The 22,477-nt window shown below is 41.3% G+C and overlaps 1 protein-coding gene across 1 annotated transcript; it reads left to right on the top strand.

Annotated features, from left to right (window-relative positions):
• The first annotated feature begins 8,343 nt into the window (after positions 1-8,343).
• LOC108324671 (uncharacterized) lies at positions 8,344-9,760 on the top strand. Its single transcript, XM_052868662.1, has 2 exons — positions 8,344-8,653; positions 8,724-9,760. The coding sequence occupies exons 1-2, from the start codon at positions 8,344-8,346 to the stop codon at positions 9,758-9,760; spliced, it is 1,347 nt and encodes a 448-aa protein (XP_052724622.1).
• The last annotated feature ends 12,717 nt before the right edge of the window (positions 9,761-22,477 follow it).

Here is a 22,477-nt window from a genome sequence, read left to right as displayed (position 1 = left end):
TTCCCACTGTTACTGAGGCCGTTCGTCCGAACAGTAACCGTTCGTCCTTCATTGCTTCAACCGTTCGTCCTATACCGTTCGGCCTTTTGTAAGTTGGACGTTCGTCCTCGCTGCTCAACGTTCGGTCTCTACTTTTTGAACGTTCGTTCTTAATGTGTTTTTGTTCTCAGTTTAGCGAACGTCCAAGCCGAGCGTTCGGTCTGTTTGAGATGTCGAGCGTTCGTGTATTGTTTGTGAGCGTTCGGTTTTCGTTGGTTGACTTTCTACTATTTACGTTCGACCTGGAGCAGTTTTGTTCTACCTTGTGAGCATTCGGCCTAAGCGTTCGTTCATCTTCGTGAACGGTCGTTCGTTTTGGTAGCTCGTTTCTTGTTTTGACCGAACGTCCAAAAAAGCTGGCGATACACTTTAATTCGGTCTGAGCAGCGAAGATGGCCACCCTCTGCCACTGTCCGCCATTAACATCTGAAAGCCATTTGCAGTATGGGTTTCTGCAAGAGAATATTTTTGGCTGGCTTTCACTTTTGAATTTTAATTTAGAGAAAGGTAGATGCATGGCTTGGGAGCAGACACGACTGGAAGCATGGGGAGCAACACGCTGGCAGCGTCATGGGCAACTCCATATTCACGGCCTCGCTGGAAGGGAAGCACACCAGCACGGCAGAGCAATGATTGGAAGCACATGGTGAAGCAAACATGCGGCCACTCTGAAAAAATCACTTACAGTATGGGTCTCTGGAAATTAAAAGGAAGCAGAGAATATTCCTGGCTAACACTTCCACTTGTCTTCCACGTGTGCCCACATGGAACCTCTGCTGATTCCGTCTGGCATTTGGAAACGCATGCAACACCCTGCCTCCCACTCGCCTGGGGCTTCCACTTACCTTCAGAATCATTACCTTATTCGAAAAAAAAACGGAATATCCAGCAAGGTCACCTCGACATATCCATCTGGAACACCCATACCTTATACACAGCCCACACTCTGAACCCCTCTGGAATTATCTTGAGGGACCTGGGGAAACTGCCTTGACGGGATCTTCATTTTTCAAGAACCCAGACTCCACTGACCGGGGGAGGATCATCATTCGCATACAGCCAATATAGCTTCATCTCTAAACATGACGGGGGCCTAACCTACAACCTCCAGCATCCTCACCTCTGCATATTCATCCATTGCCATAGGCCACCACCCATCCTCCATATGCCCACACAGCCAACAACCCACAGGGACCCCTTTCATCTTCTCCATTTTTTTTTCATCTCCAACGCCCCTTTGCCTCCAACCCATCATCCATCATTCATCTCTGAACCAGAAACTCTTCATTCATTAACAACTCACGGGACCGAAACACCACTACTGACCTTCATCTCCTCCCCTCACACTACGCCACCTGATTCACCCAGAACCATCAATAACCACTCGGCCGGGGACAAGACAGATTTGGAGAACCTGAAATATTAAGGCAACAGTCATGGGTTGAACCAATTCGTTTTTGCACTCTAATGACCATTGCACCACTGTAACTCCCCACCGTGACCGGTCCAACACCGTCATCATCTTCCTCGGAAACCTTCCACCCAAACCGCCAAGTTGCTGCCACCATGCTTCACCAGCCAAACTTCTCCTCCTCTTAAACCGCACCCCCATCTTCATCACATTCCCCATCTAACCCAACACTACAGTGGCAGTCACCGCATGCCATCACCTTCTCAACCCTGTTACCACCGTGAAACTCCCTATCACTGCCTGCCTCATATCTCCATTCTCCATCCCCCATCCTCTTCCTTCTCAACACTTATCATACTCACCAAACCAGACTCAAGTTCCAGCTTCAACCACAATCCATCAACCACCGAGGGAGGGTCCCAGCAAGTAGCTCCCATCCAAGCTTGAAAGAATACTCACGGCCTAGAAGAAACTCACCATCCTTGCAACTTCCAGAAACCGGTGCAGCAACTCTCATGCATGCAAGCTGTCCAGGAGCTTCTAGGCAGTAGAAACATCGTCCAGCTGGTTACGAAGTAAGGAGCTTCAAGAGAGGGAGGAGCACCTTATCGAAAGAGGAAAGCCAGCCACGAAGAGGACCCAGGGCTTAACAAAGATAAACCAAGCTTCAAGAGGTAAGTAATGCAGCCCGTTCCATGTTTTACTGAGTTTGGTTAGTCGTCTTTGAGTGTATCTTTGTCATACTGTTGCTACGTTTGCATGTGGATAAGTTTGCATGTATTAAGTTAAATAGATGTTGTGTGAATATTCGTACCAATCCATTGTTACCGAACAACCATCTTGACACCCACGGCCACTGCTAACACCCACGGCCAGACACCCATATTCACACACTCCAGCCCACCATCCTCATCCTTACCAATCGACCGACAACATCGCTTTCATCTCCATCACTGTTCCAACATTGGACCTATAACCCTTATACACATCAACATCATCATTTTCGTCCTGAGACCTCGCGGACATACACCCTTCCCTCTTCGTTGATACTGGGTCAGCACCTTATCTTCATCCATATACTATTTCCAACATCATCATCTTCACCTCACTTCCAACACCATTATCATTCACCCTCACACGGCTCTGAGAATCCAACTCCCCACTCCTCTCACTACTCACCTGTATTCACTGGAAACCATCAAGAACCACTCGGACAAACCCACCACCGAAACACCATTTATACCTCCGAATCTGTATATACCCATTATTACCTCATAACCATCTCCAGCGCCCATATTCAACCCACCATCTTCATCCTTACCCTGCGGCCAAATCTTCAACTATATTCACTTCAACCATATTCACCTGCCACAGTTACCTGATACTACGATCATCATCACTCTTACACCGCGCCAACATCCATCAACCATTATATACAATCACATACTTCAACCATCTCCAACAACCACCGTGACCCAATCACCTTACCTATCTCCACCCATCATCATCTATCCCAGCCAGCAAACTCGCATCCATCAGCAACCATACACCTCTGGCCTCCATCTCCATTGAGACTCACTGTTATATTCCTCCCTGTGCATCAACCCATCATCTTAATCTTCACTCACCAGATATCACGGCCTAACCTCAAACTTCATCACTCCCAACCACACACCCTGCCAAGGCCGTTTTTCTTCTCCGCTCATCACCCTCATCTTCATCCAGATACCATAGACATTCATCTCCATTAATCTTCCTTCATTTTCATTCACCTCAGACCATCATCTCCACACCTTATACATTGACCTCACGACCATCTTCATCTTCCAACTATCCAAACCGAAACACGCGGAGCATCCATTACCAAAATCGAACCATGACCCGCTCATGTCCTGTTCCACTCTACAACCACAAGAGAAACCAATGAGAATGAAATAAAGTGGAAAATGTGGACGAAAAGCGTGACAATGGTAGTTCTGGTGATGCCCTCAGTAAGAACAGTAGCAGCGTGACCCAGGTGCCCAGAATTGTGGCGTTTAATTTGGAACGAAGAAGGAAGGGTTGTGTTGAAATTGGTGATACCCCCGACGGCCCCATATGCCATCAATGATGAACCCAACAGAAGCAAACCGCGACGCCGTCTCTATCGCCCTTGGTGAACTTTGCGCGGGAGAAGAGGAAAAGGAGAACCTAGCGCCGTGGCTGACGATGGCTCCGGTGGCACGCGTCGTTACTGGCGACGCCGCAAACGGCGGTTCACGGCTTCGACGGAGGCAGTGGCGCATGTGTGTTGGAGGACGAGGCACGTCCCTCCTTTTGCTGGCTCGTTCGGGAGAGAAGCTTCAGGTCTCTAGATTTCTGATGAGGGAACGAAAAGAGGCTTTGGGCCAGACAAGCAAATACCCAATGGCACCCCCAAATTTCATCCTCACACCTTGGCAGATTCAAAGTTGGAGAAAAAGGAATTGACCCAAACAAAAGAGCTTCAATTTCACTTGGCACCCCTGGTTTTTATCTCTGTACCCCTAATTTAATTGAGCTTTTCTCTTGTTTTATTTTTTACGCTTTAGTTTCTTAATTTTATTTTTTTGTCTGGTCATTAATTTTTATTGTGTAATCCCCTTGTAAGATAACTCCCATCCCTTTGTATTGTATTTGTCTTGTTTATTTGTTAAACACTGCACACACTCATTTTTTTTTATAATTGAACAGAAATCACAAAAAATAAATAAATAAAATAATAATAATTCTCTTTCTTCAAAATACAAAAAATATGTTTTAAAGGTTTAGGCACATGTGTGATCGCACGCATCGTCCTTGTGCCAAAAAACCTTTTCTCTTTCTTCAAAATACAAAACATACGTTTTAAAGGTTTAGGCACATGTGTGATCGCACGCATCGTCCTTGTGCCAAAAACCTTTTCTCTTTCTTCAAAAATACCAAAAAATTATGTTTTAAAGGTTTAGGCACATGTGTGATCGCACGCATCGTCCTTGTGCCAAAAACCTTTTCTCTTTCTTCAAAATACAAAAAATACGTTTTAAAGGTTTAGGCACATGTGTGATCGCACGCATCGTCCTTGTGCCAAAAACCTTTTCTCTTTCTTCAAAAATACCAAAAAATTATGTTTTAAAGGTTTAGGCACATGTGTGATCGCACGCATCGTCCTTGTGCCAAAAACCTTTTCTCTTTCTTCAAAATACAAAAAATATGTTTTAAAGGTTTAGGCACATGTGTGATCGCACGCATCGTCCTTGTGCCAAAGACCTTTTCTCTTTCTTCAAAAATACCAAAAAATATGTTTTAAAGGTTTAGGCACATGTGTGATCGCACGCATCGTCCTTGTGCCAAAAACCTTTTTTTCTTTCTTCAAAAATACCAAAAATACGTTTTAAAGGTTTAGGCACATGTGTGATCGCACGCATCGTCCTTGTGCCAAAAACCTTTTCTCTTTCTTCAAAAAACGCCAAAAATATGTTTTCAAAGGTTTAGGCACATGTGTGATCGCACGCATCGTCCTTGTGCCAAAAACCTTTTCTCTTTCATCAAAAAATTACAAAAATATGTTTTAAAGGTTTAGGCACATGTGTGATCGCACACATCGTCCTTGTGCTAAAAACCTTTTCTCTTTCTTAAATAAAAATAAAATATAAAATCATCAAAAAACTAAAAACATCTACTTTTCGAACACCCAACAATATCGCCTTGCAGAACTACGTGATCCTTGATTCTCCATCAAAAGTGGACATACGTAGGAGCAAGGTCAGTCCTTGTCAGGCTCACTCTCCCAATTTATCCAAAATCATTCTCAAACAAATCTCTCAAACTATTTTCAAACAAAATTTTCAAACAGTTTCAAAAGAACTACGTAACCCTGATTTCTCACATGAGAATACGTAGGAGCAAGGTCAATCCTTGTCGGGCCCCAAAAAGCTAAAAAATATATATTGTTTGTTTCTTTAGAGTTTTATTTTAAGGGAAAGTTAAATACTTTGAAAAACCACATACATATTCGCGCATTTAGTTAAAGGTACTGCCTTAGGGCAGGCGTTGTAGGGTGCTAATACCTTCCCTACACGTAACCGACTCCCGAACCAAGAATCTGGTTCAAATTGACCATGCCTTATCATTTTATGGTTTTTCCGTAGTTTTCCAGAATAAACTATGGTGGCGACTCCAAAATCTCTTTTCAATATTTATTCTTTTTATTGGATCGTCGTCCCGTCGCGATTCCGGTTGCGACAGATGGCGACTCCACTGGGGAAACTCCAAGAGGGTCTGGCCATTTAATTATATGTGCGAATTCAATGTGGTTTTTCTTTGTGTTTTTCTTCCCTTTCTTTTTCTTTATCTTTGTTTGATTTTTGTCATAATTGTATGTGTGTTTGTTTTGTTTATATTGAACCCTAGGGTAGAAAACATGTTATATCTGCCTGGGATTTTTCTGGTTGTTTTGCAGGTGAGGGTTTGGGGTGTATAATTGCATTCTCCCTTCACACACACACAATATGCATATCATGAGTGGGGCCCTATACCCGGGTCTGAGCGCAACTTAGAAATAGAGGGGTTGTGTAGCGGTGTCATTTGGGACATACTTCCTGTTTGGCTATCGTGAGAACCCCAGCCAGAGTCTGTTCTCTTCATTTGTGTCTCCACATCTAGTTGATTACTCTGACTGTTGTGGAGAAACAGTGAAAAGAGCCATAGCTCTGGTGGCCTGATTTAAGCATTAGGAAGCTATCCTTGTGAGTGCATATATTTGGCCTTAGAACTTCAGTCATCCAACCTTTGATAAGGCACAAAAGGGAGAAATGTGTATTCTTATAACGCTCATGTTCGCTTAATAAAAATCACGCACCGCGTACATATCATTATATCTCTTTATCTTTTTTTTTCTTTCTTTCTTTTGCTTTTTCCTTTTTCTTCGCTCATTGTTTTTTTTTATAATCTTGTCACGTTTTGTGGATTCTAGTCAAAAATTATAAAGTTGTGATTAAGGCCTTAAGCTAAAAAAGGGGAATTAACATGGAATTTTGAGTCAAGAGGAATTCGAGTTCATACATTTTGACGAAAAGATGCACGTCGAGTAAAGGAGGATAATATTGGTGGGGTATAAGAATTTGTTGAGTCTGTTAGAGGTGGAGGTCCAAACATCAGCAATTACTACTTTAGCCCAGTACTATGATCCACCACTAAAGTGCTTCAATTTCCAAGATTTCCAACTAGTACCACCAGTGGAAGAATTCGAGCAAGTCTTAAATATGGAAAAGACTCCATACAGCTACCTTGAGCAGTATATCCTTGTCTTGCAGTTAGCGAGGATCAGGAAAGTACACCCAATGAAGTTGGAAAGCGAGTTCACAATCAGGGCAAAGTGAGGGGCCTTCCTCAAAGATACTTATAGGAATACCTACATCGTTTGGCTTAAAAGGAAAATTGGGAAATGTTTACGGATGTATTAGCTCTTCTCCTCTATGGTGTCATGCTTTCTCCTAAATGTCAAGAACCTCGTCGATTATGCCGCTATGAATGCATTTGTGGGAGACAAAGAGCGCTGTGAGAATCTAGTCAGTGCCATCCTGGCTGAAGTTTATGGGACCCTTAATCGTTGTTACGAACTTAAAGAGGGAAAGATGTTATGTTGTCTACCAGTGTTGTATATGTGGTTCATTTCCCGTGAGACTGGAGATGCCTTAAATTCCCTGTACCCCATGGACGAATTATTGTGGTATATAATCGATTACAAGGACATTGTAAACGATTACCCGAGAGAAAGTTGGATTTTGTACAAAAAGTTCATCACAGGTACTCAGTCAGGTGAACATGGGTCACCATTGGAAAAAGAAGTGACTTTTAGGCACTTTTGCACTTGTCTTAGGCTGTTCCTTGTGAACCACATGTGAAAAGAGTAAATGAATGGGCGCAACTTTGTGCAAGTTTAAATGAAGAACAAGTTAAATGGTGTGTCCCTTGGGAGCATAGATCGCAGATTACATATCATTGCGGGAGGTATCCTAATGTACCCCTCATGGGTATTAGGTGTTGTATTAATTGCAATCCTGTGTTAGCGCAAAAAATAATTTGAGTATCCTGAGAGGATTGCTAACACCTGCATCTCTCGCCACATTGCAGATCATATGAGGCATGAATCTTTTGCTGAAATGTTTCATCAAGTTAAAGACACTCGGGGAAATGTTGTTCGTTTCAAAGAAAGGTCCAAGATCATGGACTGTTAGTGGAAGTTTCCCTTAGCCAATGAATCACAGAAAGGGTTAAGACAATCAAGTTATAATTAATTTCCCTTACCCAAATTGCGAAAAGAAATTTCAAAATAATGAGCAGTGGATAGAAGCAGCAGTGACAAAACTAGAAGGAATGTTGCCATTCAGCTAAAAGGGGACATAAAGATTGATGAGTCAGATGAAGGAATATGTCGTTGAAGAAGGACAAGTCACTCACAATTAGCTTTCTTCATCAATGAAGTCACTGAAAATGTTCCTAAGCTATTAGCTGATGTTGGGTCTGTAATGTCAATCATCAACCCGCCTAAGGGGATTGAAACATTCCTCAATTGCTACGAGAAACTGATCAGACAAATGAAGAATGTGATGACTAAAGCCTGCGATGGTTGACCAAGAATTCCTATGTCTAGCATTTTGGGAACTTCTGAATGATGAATCACCTTATTGACTCTGTTTCGTGTTAATTTCCAAATTATACCGGGGCAAATATTTTCACAGCTTTATAGTTTCTGACTAGAGAATTTGACCTATGTTTTCTTTTCTTTTCTTTTCTTTTTTATTTTTATTTTTCTTTTTTCTTAATTTGTTTCACAAAAAAAATACAGCTAAGCATCTAAGACACCCTAAAGGACACGAACCAGTGGCAAAATCATGGAGAACCAAGTAGAAGTTCAAGAGGGAATGAAAGCCGATATCCAACAGCTGAAGGAACAAATGAGACAAGTCCTAAAGACCCTGGATGCCTTACAAGATCCTGGATGTTTATGCACGCAACGATCACAACAAGGAGCTCCAGAAGCACGAACTTTCCCTTCCTATGGTCTTCCCCCGAATTATACTCCACCCTCAGGAGTGGACTCGAGACATCTTGATACTCAAAAGGCCGAAGGTAATGCAGTTGAAGTAGAAGACGAGCCTGGGGCAACCACTTTCACAATTCCTGGGCAGACGATCCAACCAGGTATTGAGAGCACGATAATGAAAAAAACAACTTGAGACGAAGTCTCCATCTTCTGTCATTACACCAACAGATTTTAAGGATGATAAGAGCATATTAGAAGTCCTTGAAAAGAGGTTGAGAGCCATAGAGGGTGAAGGAAGTTTTGAATGTGGAGATGCTAAAAAACTATGTTTAGTTCCTGATGTGGTGATACCTCCAAAGTTCAGGCTGCCAGAGTTCGAGAAATATCGAGGAAATACTTGCCCGAGGGGCCATATAAGCATGTACTCCAGGAAAATGGTAGCTTATGCCCTCGATGAAAAACTTTTGATTCATTTCTTCCAAGAAAGTTTAACTGACGAGGCTCTAACTTGGTACATGCGCTTAGATACTACTCACATCTACTCATGGAAACATCTGGTTGAGACCTTCCTAAGGCAGTATGGATATGATAAAGATTTGACACCTGACAGAGCACAATTGCAGAACATGGTGAAGAAAGAATCTGAATCATTCAGAGAATATGCCCAAAGGTGGAGAGAGATAGCTGCTCAAGTAGAACCGCGTCTGAGCGACAAGGAGATGACTACCACGTTTTTGAGTACTCTACAACCACCATTTTATGAGCACATGTTAAGCATCTCAGTCTCCTCAAGTTTTACTGACATAGTAGTAATTGGAGAGAGGGTTGAGAATGGCATAAGAAGTGGAAAAATTGCACTAGGCCCAGAGCTAGTAGCCAGTCTAAACGGGTATGGTCTTAGACATGAGAAAGGTAAGAAGCGAAGAGCTAATTCCCATTTTACTGCCTATCCTCAAATGTCACATTCCTATGGGTCTAGTCGAGCCACTGAACGAAGAAATTACAATCGTGATGAGAGGGTCGCCAATTTCACTCCTATCCCCATGACCTATACGGAGTTACTACCAGATCTTCTCCGTAGAAACCTCATGAAGATTTGTCCGACTAGGCCTATACGACCTCCGTACCCAAAGAACTATGACGTAAATGCCAGGTGTGATTATCATGCAGGAGCGTGTGGACATTCAACTGAGGCATGCAAGGCTCTAAAACGTAAAGTGCAATCTTTGATCGATTCAGGATGTTTAAAGTTTGAAGAAATGTAATCTAGCACTGCGGCAAGGCGTGAGTTCACCTCTACAAATGCCATGGACGAGTGAAGAGGACTATCGGATTATTTGGAAAGCATAAGTTGGAACTGATGTTGTTTTGCTCGAGCTTTAATTTGCCTCGCTATGAGGTTTATGCTCATTGATATCACGTTTTCATCCATGAATTTTAATGTAAACTTTCATTACTTGGTAATCTCCAAGGTTTACTGGAAATCATGTCCTAATAGGGTGTCATGGAGAAAATAAAAAAAAAAACAACAAAAAAATTTTTGAAGAAAAAATCTTGAGTCGCTTGTTTTGCAAATTACCAAACTCTTGTTTTTTTTTTAAAAAAAAATAAAAATAAAAAAAATAGCAAATTTGAAAATCAAAAACAAGGTTACAGTGTCAGATTTTCCCCAATTTATTGCGAGGCATGTTTTCCATCTTTGCAGTGGTGTCAGCGTGTATTTCATCATGTTTTTCATCAAAGGCTTATCTTGAGCCCATTTCTTCATTGTTTTCATGCAAATAATTGAGTTTTACTCTCGTTCTCTTTTTTCGAAGTTAATTTTCCCTATCTTCGTTCATTGTAAATTTTTTCAAAAGTCCTCTTCTTCTTTGTTTATTCGATTAGAATTTTTTTCTTTGGACCAAATAAAAAGAAAAAGCATCAAAATCCATTTTATTTCATCATCAGAGCAAGATTTACAGTAAGGTCGGAGAGTTGTTTTTGAACAAAGATACCATTTTGAATGTACTCACACGATCTTAACACTTGATAAATAAGATAAAAATGCAAAAAAAAAAAAAAAAGCAGATATAACAAAAAAAGGTGCAAGGTTACAATTTCAAATAAAGAGCAAAATAAAACGGAAGCAAAAGCAAATAAACGGTGTTCGTGGTTCGATCACGGGGGATCGTTAAGTTACAGACCAAAAAAAAAAAAAAAAAAAAAGCGAAAAAAATAAATGAAGGAAATTTAGCGAAAGTATTCCCGAGCTGGTTGCGGTGGTCTGAGGGAGAGCTCCGTCGAGGGAGCTCTGGTCCGGAATGTGAGAAGCATGGGTGGAGCGATTTGTCGTCGTCAATGATGATCGGAACGGGGAATAAGTCCAGCAGCCTCGGCGCCCTCATGATCACCCAGTCGTATTCTTTCCAAAAAAAAAAACAAAATTTTGTCAATAATAAGATGAGGAGAAAATTTTCAAAAAAAAAAGATGGAGGTGATCAGGGTGCTTACCATACATGTATAGCGGCAGTTGTGAAAACTGAGTGCCAGTAGGGTCTATCTCCGCTTGCCACCGCCTAACCCGATTGCCGTGGTTGTTAAACCAGCAGTGCACGTTGTATTCGCTGGCATCTGCGAAGGTCCTTAGTCGAGACGCGATCTCGACAACTTGCGCTCTGCTTGGGTGTGTGACCCCAAAGTTGTAGATTCTGGTCATCATTTTGACCTGATCGTCAGTAGGTCTCCACCGCTGACCGGTGTACCTCTCCATCTCCATCTCGCTCATCCTTCCTCTCTAAGTTTTCTGAAACAAAAAAATATAAAAATAAAAAGAACAAAAACATAACAAAAGCATAAAACAAAAAGTCTTTTCAGTGTTTTCTTTTTTTCGTTTTTGTTTCCTTTTAAGTTTATTTTTGTCCAGTCGGTTTTTGTTATTTCGGTGTTTGGTCTCGGATCTGTTTCACGGTCCTTGCAAGAGGGTCCTAAACGGATCTATGTCCTTTTGTCTTTGTCCATATGGTCCATGTTCGGTTCATACAAATTAATTCTCTTTTTAAGTTTTCTGATTTTATGGGGTACGTGGCGTTGTTCTACCCGATTGTCTCTGCCATACCTTCAATCGAAGGGAGATTAACGTCTGGTTTCCAGCCTATATACCCCTTAAATTTAAGACAGTTGTGTTTTTAAGTGTTTTAAGTTTTTAGAATTAAAAAAAAAAGAAAAGAGAAAAGAGGACTCAGAAAGAAATGCAGAGAAAGGCGAGAGGGAAATAAAAGCAGACAAAGCGGAAAGCAGAAGAAAATAGAAGAGCTTGCAGGAAAGGAAAGCAGAAAAGAAAATCATAAAGGGGAGAGGGGAAGTAAAGCAAAGACAGAAAGCGAAAGCATAAAAGAAAAGCAGAAACAGAAAGCTAAAGAGTAAAGGGCAAGAACAGAAAGCGTGAAGGAAAGAAAGGCAAAGAAAGCGTAAAAGGAGAGAAAAGAAGAGCAAGAGAAGGAAAGATCAGAAGAGCAGAAAGCTTAAGAGAGGAAAAGCAGGAAAGGAATAGGATTTATAGCTCAGAAGACTTACCTGGAAGTGGAAGGCACACGGAAGCTCCTCGGAGGGCACGGACGCTGTGGAAGGCGGGGACGGAAGAGCCTCGCAGGAGTCCAGACGCTCAGAGAAGAGAGAAGAGAAAGAAGAGAGAAGGATAGAGAGAAAGCGAGATCAGAAAAATGCCGCTCAGACGCCGAAGGGGTACCCATTTTATAGCTGAGCAAATCCACTGTGGCTACAGTTCCGGTCGCTGCAACCGTCTGGTGTCGGTCCCGGTCTTTCTGAGTTCAAAAAAAAAAATAAGTAAAATTTAAAAAAAAAATTTTGAAAATCTGAAAACGGGTAGGGTTTTGTTGGGTCGATCCAGCCCAATTCAAGACTTCTTGGATGATCCGATTTCACCAAAAAAATAATAAAACAAAAAAATCAAAAATATGATAATTGGAAAATTTTCAAAAAAAATAATAATTGGGGTGATGTAAGATTTGAAGTGTTCAAAATTGTTTTTCATTTGCATGATAAAGGACATTTTCAGATTCATTGGGCCTCATTACCATGTTAGCCTTCTTTGAACCCAATTCTTTCTGAAATATAAATTTGAGTGAAGAATTATTTTGGCATGTTTGTAATTTCACATCACCATTTTGTTTGATTTTTATTCCTTTTTCTTATACATTTTGAATAAATCAAAAATACTAAAAAAAACAGTGCTCGAGCCCATTAGGCCCAATGGCCTTCGTGGTTTTCTCTCGAGTATACTTCTTTTGAAAATATGTCAAAAATATTTTTGTTTTCACGTTTTTGCTGTTGAATGTTGTTTGTACTTTTGTTCAAATTGTCTTGTGTGATTTTCTTTGAATTTGTAACAAAAAGTCTCAGAATGAAAGATGAACAGTTTTTGAGCCCATTAAGCACTTTGTCATATGTGGTTTCTCCTGAACCAGTGCATCTGAATTTCTAAAAAAAATAAAAATCCTTGTTTGTGTAGATTTTGTGTTTTCAATGCATAATTTTCCTTTTCATTTGTGTGAACAAGTATTTCTGCAAAAAAAAAAAAATGTTTCCTTCGTCATCTTCTTGTGACAAGTTCACACGGCTCAGGTCATCTGATCCATTGGGTCAATGTGCCTGGTAAGTCCAACTTCCTTCTATGTTACTTCTCCTCGGGTCCGATCCGATATGGATTTTCCCATGACAGAAAGTAACCGAAGAACATTTTCATTTTTCAAAAGTTTTTTTTCTAGATCAAGTTTTCTCATATCAATTTTTGCATTGCTCGCCAAGCCTAGTTTCTGCACTGGTTTCCAAGCCTTTGTTTCCATTTTAGCTCTCAAATCCTGTTTCCCATACTGGCTTGCAAAGCCCAGCTTCCATGCTGACCCGCAAGGCCCAGTTTCCACAATGGCCGAAAAATATCAATTTCCACATTAGCTCAGAATGCCCATTTTCCATACTGGCTTGCAAAGCTCAGTTTCCATACTGACCCGCAAGGCCCAGATTTCTGCAAAGGCCAAAATCTCTCAATTTCCACATTAGCCCAGCAAGCTTGTTTCCCATACTGGTCTGCAAAGCTCAGTTCTCATGCTGACCTGCAGGACCCAATTTCCATTGGCCAAAAAAAAATCCCATTTTCCATTGGCCAAGAAATCCCATTTTCCCCAATGGCTCACAAAGCCCATTTCCCATATCGGCCCGCAAGGTCCAGTTTCCAAGCTGGTCCGCAAAGCCCAATTTTCAAAAAAAAAAAAAAACAAAATAAAAAAAAAAGAATCTGTTTTTCAACTAGCATCGTCATCTTCATTTCATATACTTTTCTTCATGCATAAAACCAAAAAAAATACGCAAAAGTTTGAGTCATTTGTTTTCAATGCAAATCATCCATTTTATGAGATTTCAAAAAAAATATATATGGATGTCATAATCTCCTGGAGTCAAATGATCAAATCACATTCTTAAGAGATATATGTGTGTGCATTGCTTGAAAACATCATCCTTCAGCCTTCACCTAACCAGAGATTGACCCAATCATGTTCTTGAGCCCAAATAATAAACACCAAGTTTTACACTGGGGCAAATTTTCCGTCATCTCCACTGGCTTTCATTTGGGAGATCCTAAAATCCGTTGTAAAAAAAAAATGAAAAAAATGACTCTGTTGAGATCATTTAGTCTTTGTCTCTTAATTGATCTTTTGAAAATAAAACAACCAAAGTTTGAAATGATGTGTGGCCATCTTTCTTCATCAAAAAAAAAACATATCCTTTGATACCCAATTTGAGCCAATAAGAAATTTCTTTTCAAAATTTTACCCAAACAAGGGTTATCATCACAGTAGAAGTTAACTCAAATTGCAAAGGAACACACTTAGTGATCAAATGAAGATAATTCCTCAAAAGTGAGGCAAAAAACGGAAAGAATCACAAAGTGATGACGAACAAAGAGTGAAGTTTGCAAATTAGCAAGGAAAGTCAAAACAGATTTGACAAATAGCTGATACAAGGTGTAGATGGTAACTCTTGTTCAAAAAAAATATAACCCACAAAAATTTATTTGAACCTTTATATCCTTTCTTTCAACACCCTTTAGCCCAAGCCACATTACAAGCCCAATAAAAGTCCACACAGATTGAATACTGGTTGCTTAAATTTTCATAAAGCTTAATTTTCGAGACAAGACAAAAATGACCAACAATGCAGTCAAAAAAAAAAATGAAAAAATGAAAAAATGATGAAAAATAAATGTCCTCAGATGAAGGGAACTCCCTATTGATCAAAGGAAAATCAAACCATTTGGGGCAATCTTTTCAAGCCAATCCTTTTCATATCCATCACAAATTCCTGAACACATTCAAATTCCATTCAACTCTTCCCCCGATTCCCAATCTGGGGGACAATTTTGGGCAACTATGTGAGTTTCATATGTTTCGGCCCGGCCCATTCAGAATATTGGACGACTTTGTTAATCTCACATTTGTTTCATCTGTATATTCAAGGTTCGTACCAAGACCGGGGCATCCCTTGTTGGGCCTCTCAGATTTTGTCCGCACCAAAATTCATAGATCCACCCTCAAAACAGGGGCAGACGCTTTGGGGCTTTGTATGATTTTGAGCCATCTTATCATTCGTGGGGGGCAACTTCTTTTGGAACCTCGCTTAATTGACTCATGCCCAAAACCAAGGCGTGACTTTCATATGCTTCAGCCCATTCAGAGTATTGAGCAATTTTGTTAAATCTCAAATTTTTTTCATCTGAACATTCAAAGTTCATACAAAGACTGGGGCATCCCTTGTTGGGCCTTGCATGATCTTGGTTCGCCCCGAACTTCAAAAATCCATCACAACCAAATTTGGGGCAATTTGCAAATCCCACATGATATTCTCACTCCCTGATTCATGACTTGTTCCCTCACAATTCACAGATACATTTATCCATGGAAATACTTTTACCATGCTTCAAACTGGAGCAGCTTCTGGGTATCTACTACCTCACATTGGCCCTTGTAGCCGTTTTTAAGGAGTAAGAGGCCCAAGTAGCCATCCCGGTACTCTCCAAATCCTTCCAATCATCCTCCACATATTTTTTCAACCCCTGATATCAAGCATGTACACACTAGTATCTCGTCAAGAAATGCGTAGCACACAAGTTTCTTTTTGCACAGTTGACTTTAGGATCGGACATCCATTGAAGGAAATTGGAATTCTATATCGTCATAAATTTGATGTTTTCAAAGGAAACAAATTGAAAAAAAAAATGTCATAGTTTCATAATCTTCCAATACATCATGTACATTTTTTCATCAACTTTGAATTTGCCCCCACGTATATTCATCAAATTTTTCTTCCTTCAAAAAGAAAAAAAATGCATCAAAGTTTTCCCCTCCATGTACATTACGTCAATTTTTCTTCTTCAAAAAGACAAAAAAAAAGTGCATCAAAGTTTTCCTCTCTAATTTCAAAATTTCATCAAATTTTTCTTCTTTCAAAAAGACAAAAAAAAAATGCATCAAAGTTTTCCCTTCCATGTATATTACATCAATTTTCCTTCTTTCAAAAAGACAAAAAAATCAGCATGCATCAAAGTGTTCTTCTCATTTCAAAATTTTCATCAACCAAGTTTCTCTTGCATATCAAGATTCCATATACTTGTACAAAAATGCAACACCTTGTTTCTTAATTTCAAAATCAAAAATCAAAAATCAAAAAAAAATTTCTCAAATTTTCAACCAATTCCAATTTTCAAATTCAAAGCAATCAACCAATTTTTACTTTCTGTCATTGGTATCTCGGCCCTCTGTAAGACAATGGTCGAGCCCAATTTTACTTTCTGCTATTGGTATCTCGGCCCTCTGTAAGACAATGGTCGAGCCCAATTTTGCTTTTTGCCATTGGTATCTCGGCCCTCTGTAAGACAATGGTCGAGCCCATTTTTTTTTTTTTTTTTTTTTTTAACTTTTTTCACACGACCCTCTGCATGGCAATGGTCAGGTACATATTTTTATTTTTTTTAAACGACCCTCTGCATGGCAATAGTCAAGTCCAGATTTTAATTTTTTCGAAACGACCCTCTGCATGGCAATGGTCAGTACATATTTTTAATTTTCTCAAATGACTCTCTGCATGGCAATGGTCAAACCAATCAAATTCAAATTTCTCATTTCATTTAATTTTGTTCATTTTATTTATGCACTCAAAAAAAAAAAAAAAAAACAAATGAAAAAAAAAATTCCATGTTTGATCCTGGTTCCTTTTCATTGAAATCCGAACGAAATTAGTATTTCTATCTTTACTTATCTTTTACTCTGATAATATGAAAACTTTGTTTACCATATGATCTAGTAAAATCTAAGTAAAGAGGGGCAGCTGTCAACACTCAATTTCGTCCGGATTGACTAAATAATTTGTTTTATTGTTTTATCCTCATAAAAGGAAAAATTAAAAAAAATGTGTGTTTATATAAAAAGAAAAAGTATATAATAAAAAATTATTAAAAAAAAAAGTAAAAATAAAAAAAATAGGATGAAGCGTTCGTCCTTCTTTGGGTGCGTTCGGTTTTTGCCACTGTTGTTGTGACCGTTCGTCCTCAACCGTGAGCCTTCAGCACGTTTGGACGTTCGTCCTCCGCTTCAACCGTTCGGTTATCATCCAGCTTTCGTCCTCTGTGTTCCAGCGTTCGGTCTTGGTGTACGACTGATCTTTAGCGCTCGTTTCTTTAACGTTCGGCATGCATGACCGTTCGTCCAAACTCTGAGGCGTTCGCTCGTTGCAGGAACCGAGTACCACATAGGTTCCATCTTGTGACTGTTCGACCGTTCGTCCTCTCCTCTGTCGTTCGTCCTTTTTCACTATTGGACCGTTCGGCCAGTATTCAAGCTTGCGAGCGTTCGTCCTCTTTGATCAAGCGTTCGTCCTCTGTCGTTCGTCCTTCCCCAATGTTACTGTGGCCGTTCGGCCCAACAGTGATCGCTCGTCCTTTCCCACTGTTACTGAGGCCGTTCGTCCGAACAGTAACCGTTCGTCCTTCATTGCTTCAACCGTTCGTCCTATACCGTTCGGCCTTTTGTAAGTTGGACGTTCGTCCTCGCTGCTCAACGTTCGGTCTCTACTTTTTGAACGTTCGTTCTTAATGTGTTTTTGTTCTCAGTTTAGCGAACGTCCAAGCCGAGCGTTCGGTCTGTTTGAGATGTCGAGCGTTCGGGTATTGTTTGTGAGCGTTCGGTTTTCGTTGGTTGACTTTCTACTATTTACGTTCGACCTGGAGCAGTTTTGTTCTACCTTGTGAGCATTCGGCCTAAGCGTTCGTTCATCTTCGTGAACGGTCGTTCGTTTTGGTAGCTCGTTTCTTGTTTTGACCGAACGTCCAAAAAAGCTGGCGATACACTTTAATTCGGTCTGAGCAGCGAAGATGGCCACCCTCTGCCACTGTCCGCCATTAACATCTGAAAGCCATTTGCAGTATGGGTTTCTGCAAGAGAATATTTTTGGCTGGCTTTCACTTTTGAATTTTAATTTAGAGAAAGGTAGATGCATGGCTTGGGAGCAGACACGACTGGAAGCATGGGGAGCAACACGCTGGCAGCGTCATGGGCAACTCCATATTCACGGCCTCGCTGGAAGGGAAGCACACCAGCACGGCAGAGCAATGATTGGAAGCACATGGTGAAGCAAACATGCGGCCACTCTGAAAAAATCACTTACAGTATGGGTCTCTGGAAATTAAAAGGAAGCAGAGAATATTCCTGGCTAACACTTCCACTTGTCTTCCACGTGTGCCCACATGGAACCTCTGCTGATTCCGTCTGGCATTTGGAAACGCATGCAACACCCTGCCTCCCACTCGCCTGGGGCTTCCACTTACCTTCAGAATCATTACCTTATTCGAAAAAAAAACGGAATATCCAGCAAGGTCACCTCGACATATCCATCTGGAACACCCATACCTTATACACAGCCCACACTCTGAACCCCTCTGGAATTATCTTGAGGGACCTGGGGAAACTGCCTTGACGGGATCTTCATTTTTCAAGAACCCAGACTCCACTGACCGGGGGAGGATCATCATTCGCATACAGCCAATATAGCTTCATCTCTAAACATGACGGGGGCCTAACCTACAACCTCCAGCATCCTCACCTCTGCATATTCATCCATTGCCATAGGCCACCACCCATCCTCCATATGCCCACACAGCCAACAACCCACAGGGACCCCTTTCATCTTCTCCATTTTTTTTTCATCTCCAACGCCCCTTTGCCTCCAACCCATCATCCATCATTCATCTCTGAACCAGAAACTCTTCATTCATTAACAACTCACGGGACCGAAACACCACTACTGACCTTCATCTCCTCCCCTCACACTACGCCACCTGATTCACCCAGAACCATCAATAACCACTCGGCCGGGGACAAGACAGATTTGGAGAACCTGAAATATTAAGGCAACAGTCATGGGTTGAACCAATTCGTTTTTGCACTCTAATGACCATTGCACCACTGTAACTCCCCACCGTGACCGGTCCAACACCATCATCATCTTCCTCGGAAACCTTCCACCCAAACCGCCAAGTTGCTGCCACCATGCTTCACCAGCCAAACTTCTCCTCCTCTTAAACCGCACCCCCATCTTCATCACATTCCCCATCTAACCCAACACTACAGTGGCAGTCACCGCATGCCATCACCTTCTCAACCCTGTTACCACCGTGAAACTCCCTATCACTGCCTGCCTCATATCTCCATTCTCCATCCCCCATCCTCTTCCTTCTCAACACTTATCATACTCACCAAACCAGACTCAAGTTCCAGCTTCAACCACAATCCATCAACCACCGAGGGAGGGTCCCAGCAAGTAGCTCCCATCCAAGCTTGAAAGAATACTCACGGCCTAGAAGAAACTCACCATCCTTGCAACTTCCAGAAACCGGTGCAGCAACTCTCATGCATGCAAGCTGTCCAGGAGCTTCTAGGCAGTAGAAACATCGTCCAGCTGGTTACGAAGTAAGGAGCTTCAAGAGAGGGAGGAGCACCTTATCGAAAGAGGAAAGCCAGCCACGAAGAGGACCCAGGGCTTAACAAAGATAAACCAAGCTTCAAGAGGTAAGTAATGCAGCCCGTTCCATGTTTTACTGAGTTTGGTTAGTCGTCTTTGAGTGTATCTTTGTCATACTGTTGCTACGTTTGCATGTGGATAAGTTTGCATGTATTAAGTTAAATAGATGTTGTGTGAATATTCGTACCAATCCATTGTTACCGAACAACCATCTTGACACCCACGGCCACTGCTAACACCCACGGCCAGACACCCATATTCACACACTCCAGCCCACCATCCTCATCCTTACCAATCGACCGACAACATCGCTTTCATCTCCATCACTGTTCCAACATTGGACCTATAACCCTTATACACATCAACATCATCATTTTCGTCCTGAGACCTCGCGGACATACACCCTTCCCTCTTCGTTGATACTGGGTCAGCACCTTATCTTCATCCATATACTATTTCCAACATCATCATCTTCACCTCACTTCCAACACCATTATCATTCACCCTCACACGGCTCTGAGAATCCAACTCCCCACTCCTCTCACTACTCACCTGTATTCACTGGAAACCATCAAGAACCACTCGGACAAACCCACCACCGAAACACCATTTATACCTCCGAATCTGTATATACCCATTATTACCTCATAACCATCTCCAGCGCCCATATTCAACCCACCATCTTCATCCTTACCCTGCGGCCAAATCTTCAACTATATTCACTTCAACCATATTCACCTGCCACAGTTACCTGATACTACGATCATCATCACTCTTACACCGCGCCAACATCCATCAACCATTATATACAATCACATACTTCAACCATCTCCAACAACCACCGTGACCCAATCACCTTACCTATCTCCACCCATCATCATCTATCCCAGCCAGCAAACTCGCATCCATCAGCAACCATACACCTCTGGCCTCCATCTCCATTGAGACTCACTGCTATATTCCTCCCTGTGCATCAACCCATCATCTTAATCTTCACTCACCAGATATCACGGCCTAACCTCAAACTTCATCACTCCCAACCACACACCCTGCCAAGGCCGTTTTTCTTCTCCGCTCATCACCCTCATCTTCATCCAGATACCATAGACATTCATCTCCATTAATCTTCCTTCATTTTCATTCACCTCAGACCATCATCTCCACACCTTATACATTGACCTCACGACCATCTTCATCTTCCAACTATCCAAACCGAAACACGCGGAGCATCCATTACCAAAATCGAACCATGACCCGCTCATGTCCTGTTCCACTCTACAACCACAAGAGAAACCAATGAGAATGAAATAAAGTGGAAAATGTGGACGAAAAGCGTGACAATGGTAGTTCTGGTGATGCCCTCAGTAAGAACAGTAGCAGCGTGACCCAGGTGCCCAGAATTGTGGCGTTTAATTTGGAACGAAGAAGGAAGGGTTGTGTTGAAATTGGTGATACCCCCGACGGCCCCATATGCCATCAATGATGAACCCAACAGAAGCAAACCGCGACGCCGTCTCTATCGCCCTTGGTGAACTTTGCGCGGGAGAAGAGGAAAAGGAGAACCTAGCGCCGTGGCTGACGATGGCTCCGGTGGCACGCGTCGTTACTGGCGACGCCGCAAACGGCGGTTCACGGCTTCGACGGAGGCAGTGGCGCATGTGTGTTGGAGGACGAGGCACGTCCCTCCTTTTGCTGGCTCGTTCGGGAGAGAAGCTTCAGGTCTCTAGATTTCTGATGAGGGAACGAAAAGAGGCTTTGGGCCAGACAAGCAAATACCCAATGGCACCCCCAAATTTCGTCCTCACACCTTGGCAGATTCAAAGTTGGAGAAAAAGGAATTGACCCAAACAAAAGAGCTTCAATTTCACTTGGCACCCCTGGTTTTTATCTCTGTACCCCTAATTTAATTGAGCTTTTCTCTTGTTTTATTTTTTACGCTTTAGTTTCTTAATTTTATTTTTTTGTCTGGTCATTAATTTTTATTGTGTAATCCCCTTGTAAGATAACTCCCATCCCTTTGTATTGTATTTGTCTTGTTTATTTGTTAAACACTGCACACACTCATTTTTTTTTATAATTGAACAGAAATCACAAAAAATAAATAAATAAAATAATAATAATTCTCTTTCTTCAAAATACAAAAAATATGTTTTAAAGGTTTAGGCACATGTGTGATCGCACGCATCGTCCTTGTGCCAAAAAACCTTTTCTCTTTCTTCAAAATACAAAAAATACGTTTTAAAGGTTTAGGCACATGTGTGATCGCACGCATCGTCCTTGTGCCAAAAACCTTTTCTCTTTCTTCAAAAATACCAAAAAATTATGTTTTAAAGGTTTAGGCACATGTGTGATCGCACGCATCGTCCTTGTGCCAAAAACCTTTTCTCTTTCTTCAAAATACAAAAAATACGTTTTAAAGGTTTAGGCACATGTGTGATCGCACGCATCGTCCTTGTGCCAAAAACCTTTTCTCTTTCTTCAAAAATACCAAAAAATTATGTTTTAAAGGTTTAGGCACATGTGTGATCGCACGCATCGTCCTTGTGCCAAAAACCTTTTCTCTTTCTTCAAAATACAAAAAATATGTTTTAAAGGTTTAGGCACATGTGTGATCGCACGCATCGTCCTTGTGCCAAAGACCTTTTCTCTTTCTTCAAAAATACCAAAAAATATGTTTTAAAGGTTTAGGCACATGTGTGATCGCACGCATCGTCCTTGTGCCAAAAACCTTTTTTTCTTTCTTCAAAAATACCAAAAATACGTTTTAAAGGTTTAGGCACATGTGTGATCGCACGCATCGTCCTTGTGCCAAAAACCTTTTCTCTTTCTTCAAAAAACGCCAAAAATATGTTTTCAAAGGTTTAGGCACATGTGTGATCGCACGCATCGTCCTTGTGCCAAAAACCTTTTCTCTT

This window comes from Vigna angularis, chromosome 9 (assembly GCF_016808095.1).
Source record: "Vigna angularis cultivar LongXiaoDou No.4 chromosome 9, ASM1680809v1, whole genome shotgun sequence".
In the NCBI taxonomy this organism is placed as follows: domain Eukaryota; kingdom Viridiplantae; phylum Streptophyta; class Magnoliopsida; order Fabales; family Fabaceae; genus Vigna; species Vigna angularis.
Note: the sequence above shows the minus strand (reverse complement) of the source record. Positions and strands in the feature narration are given on the sequence as shown.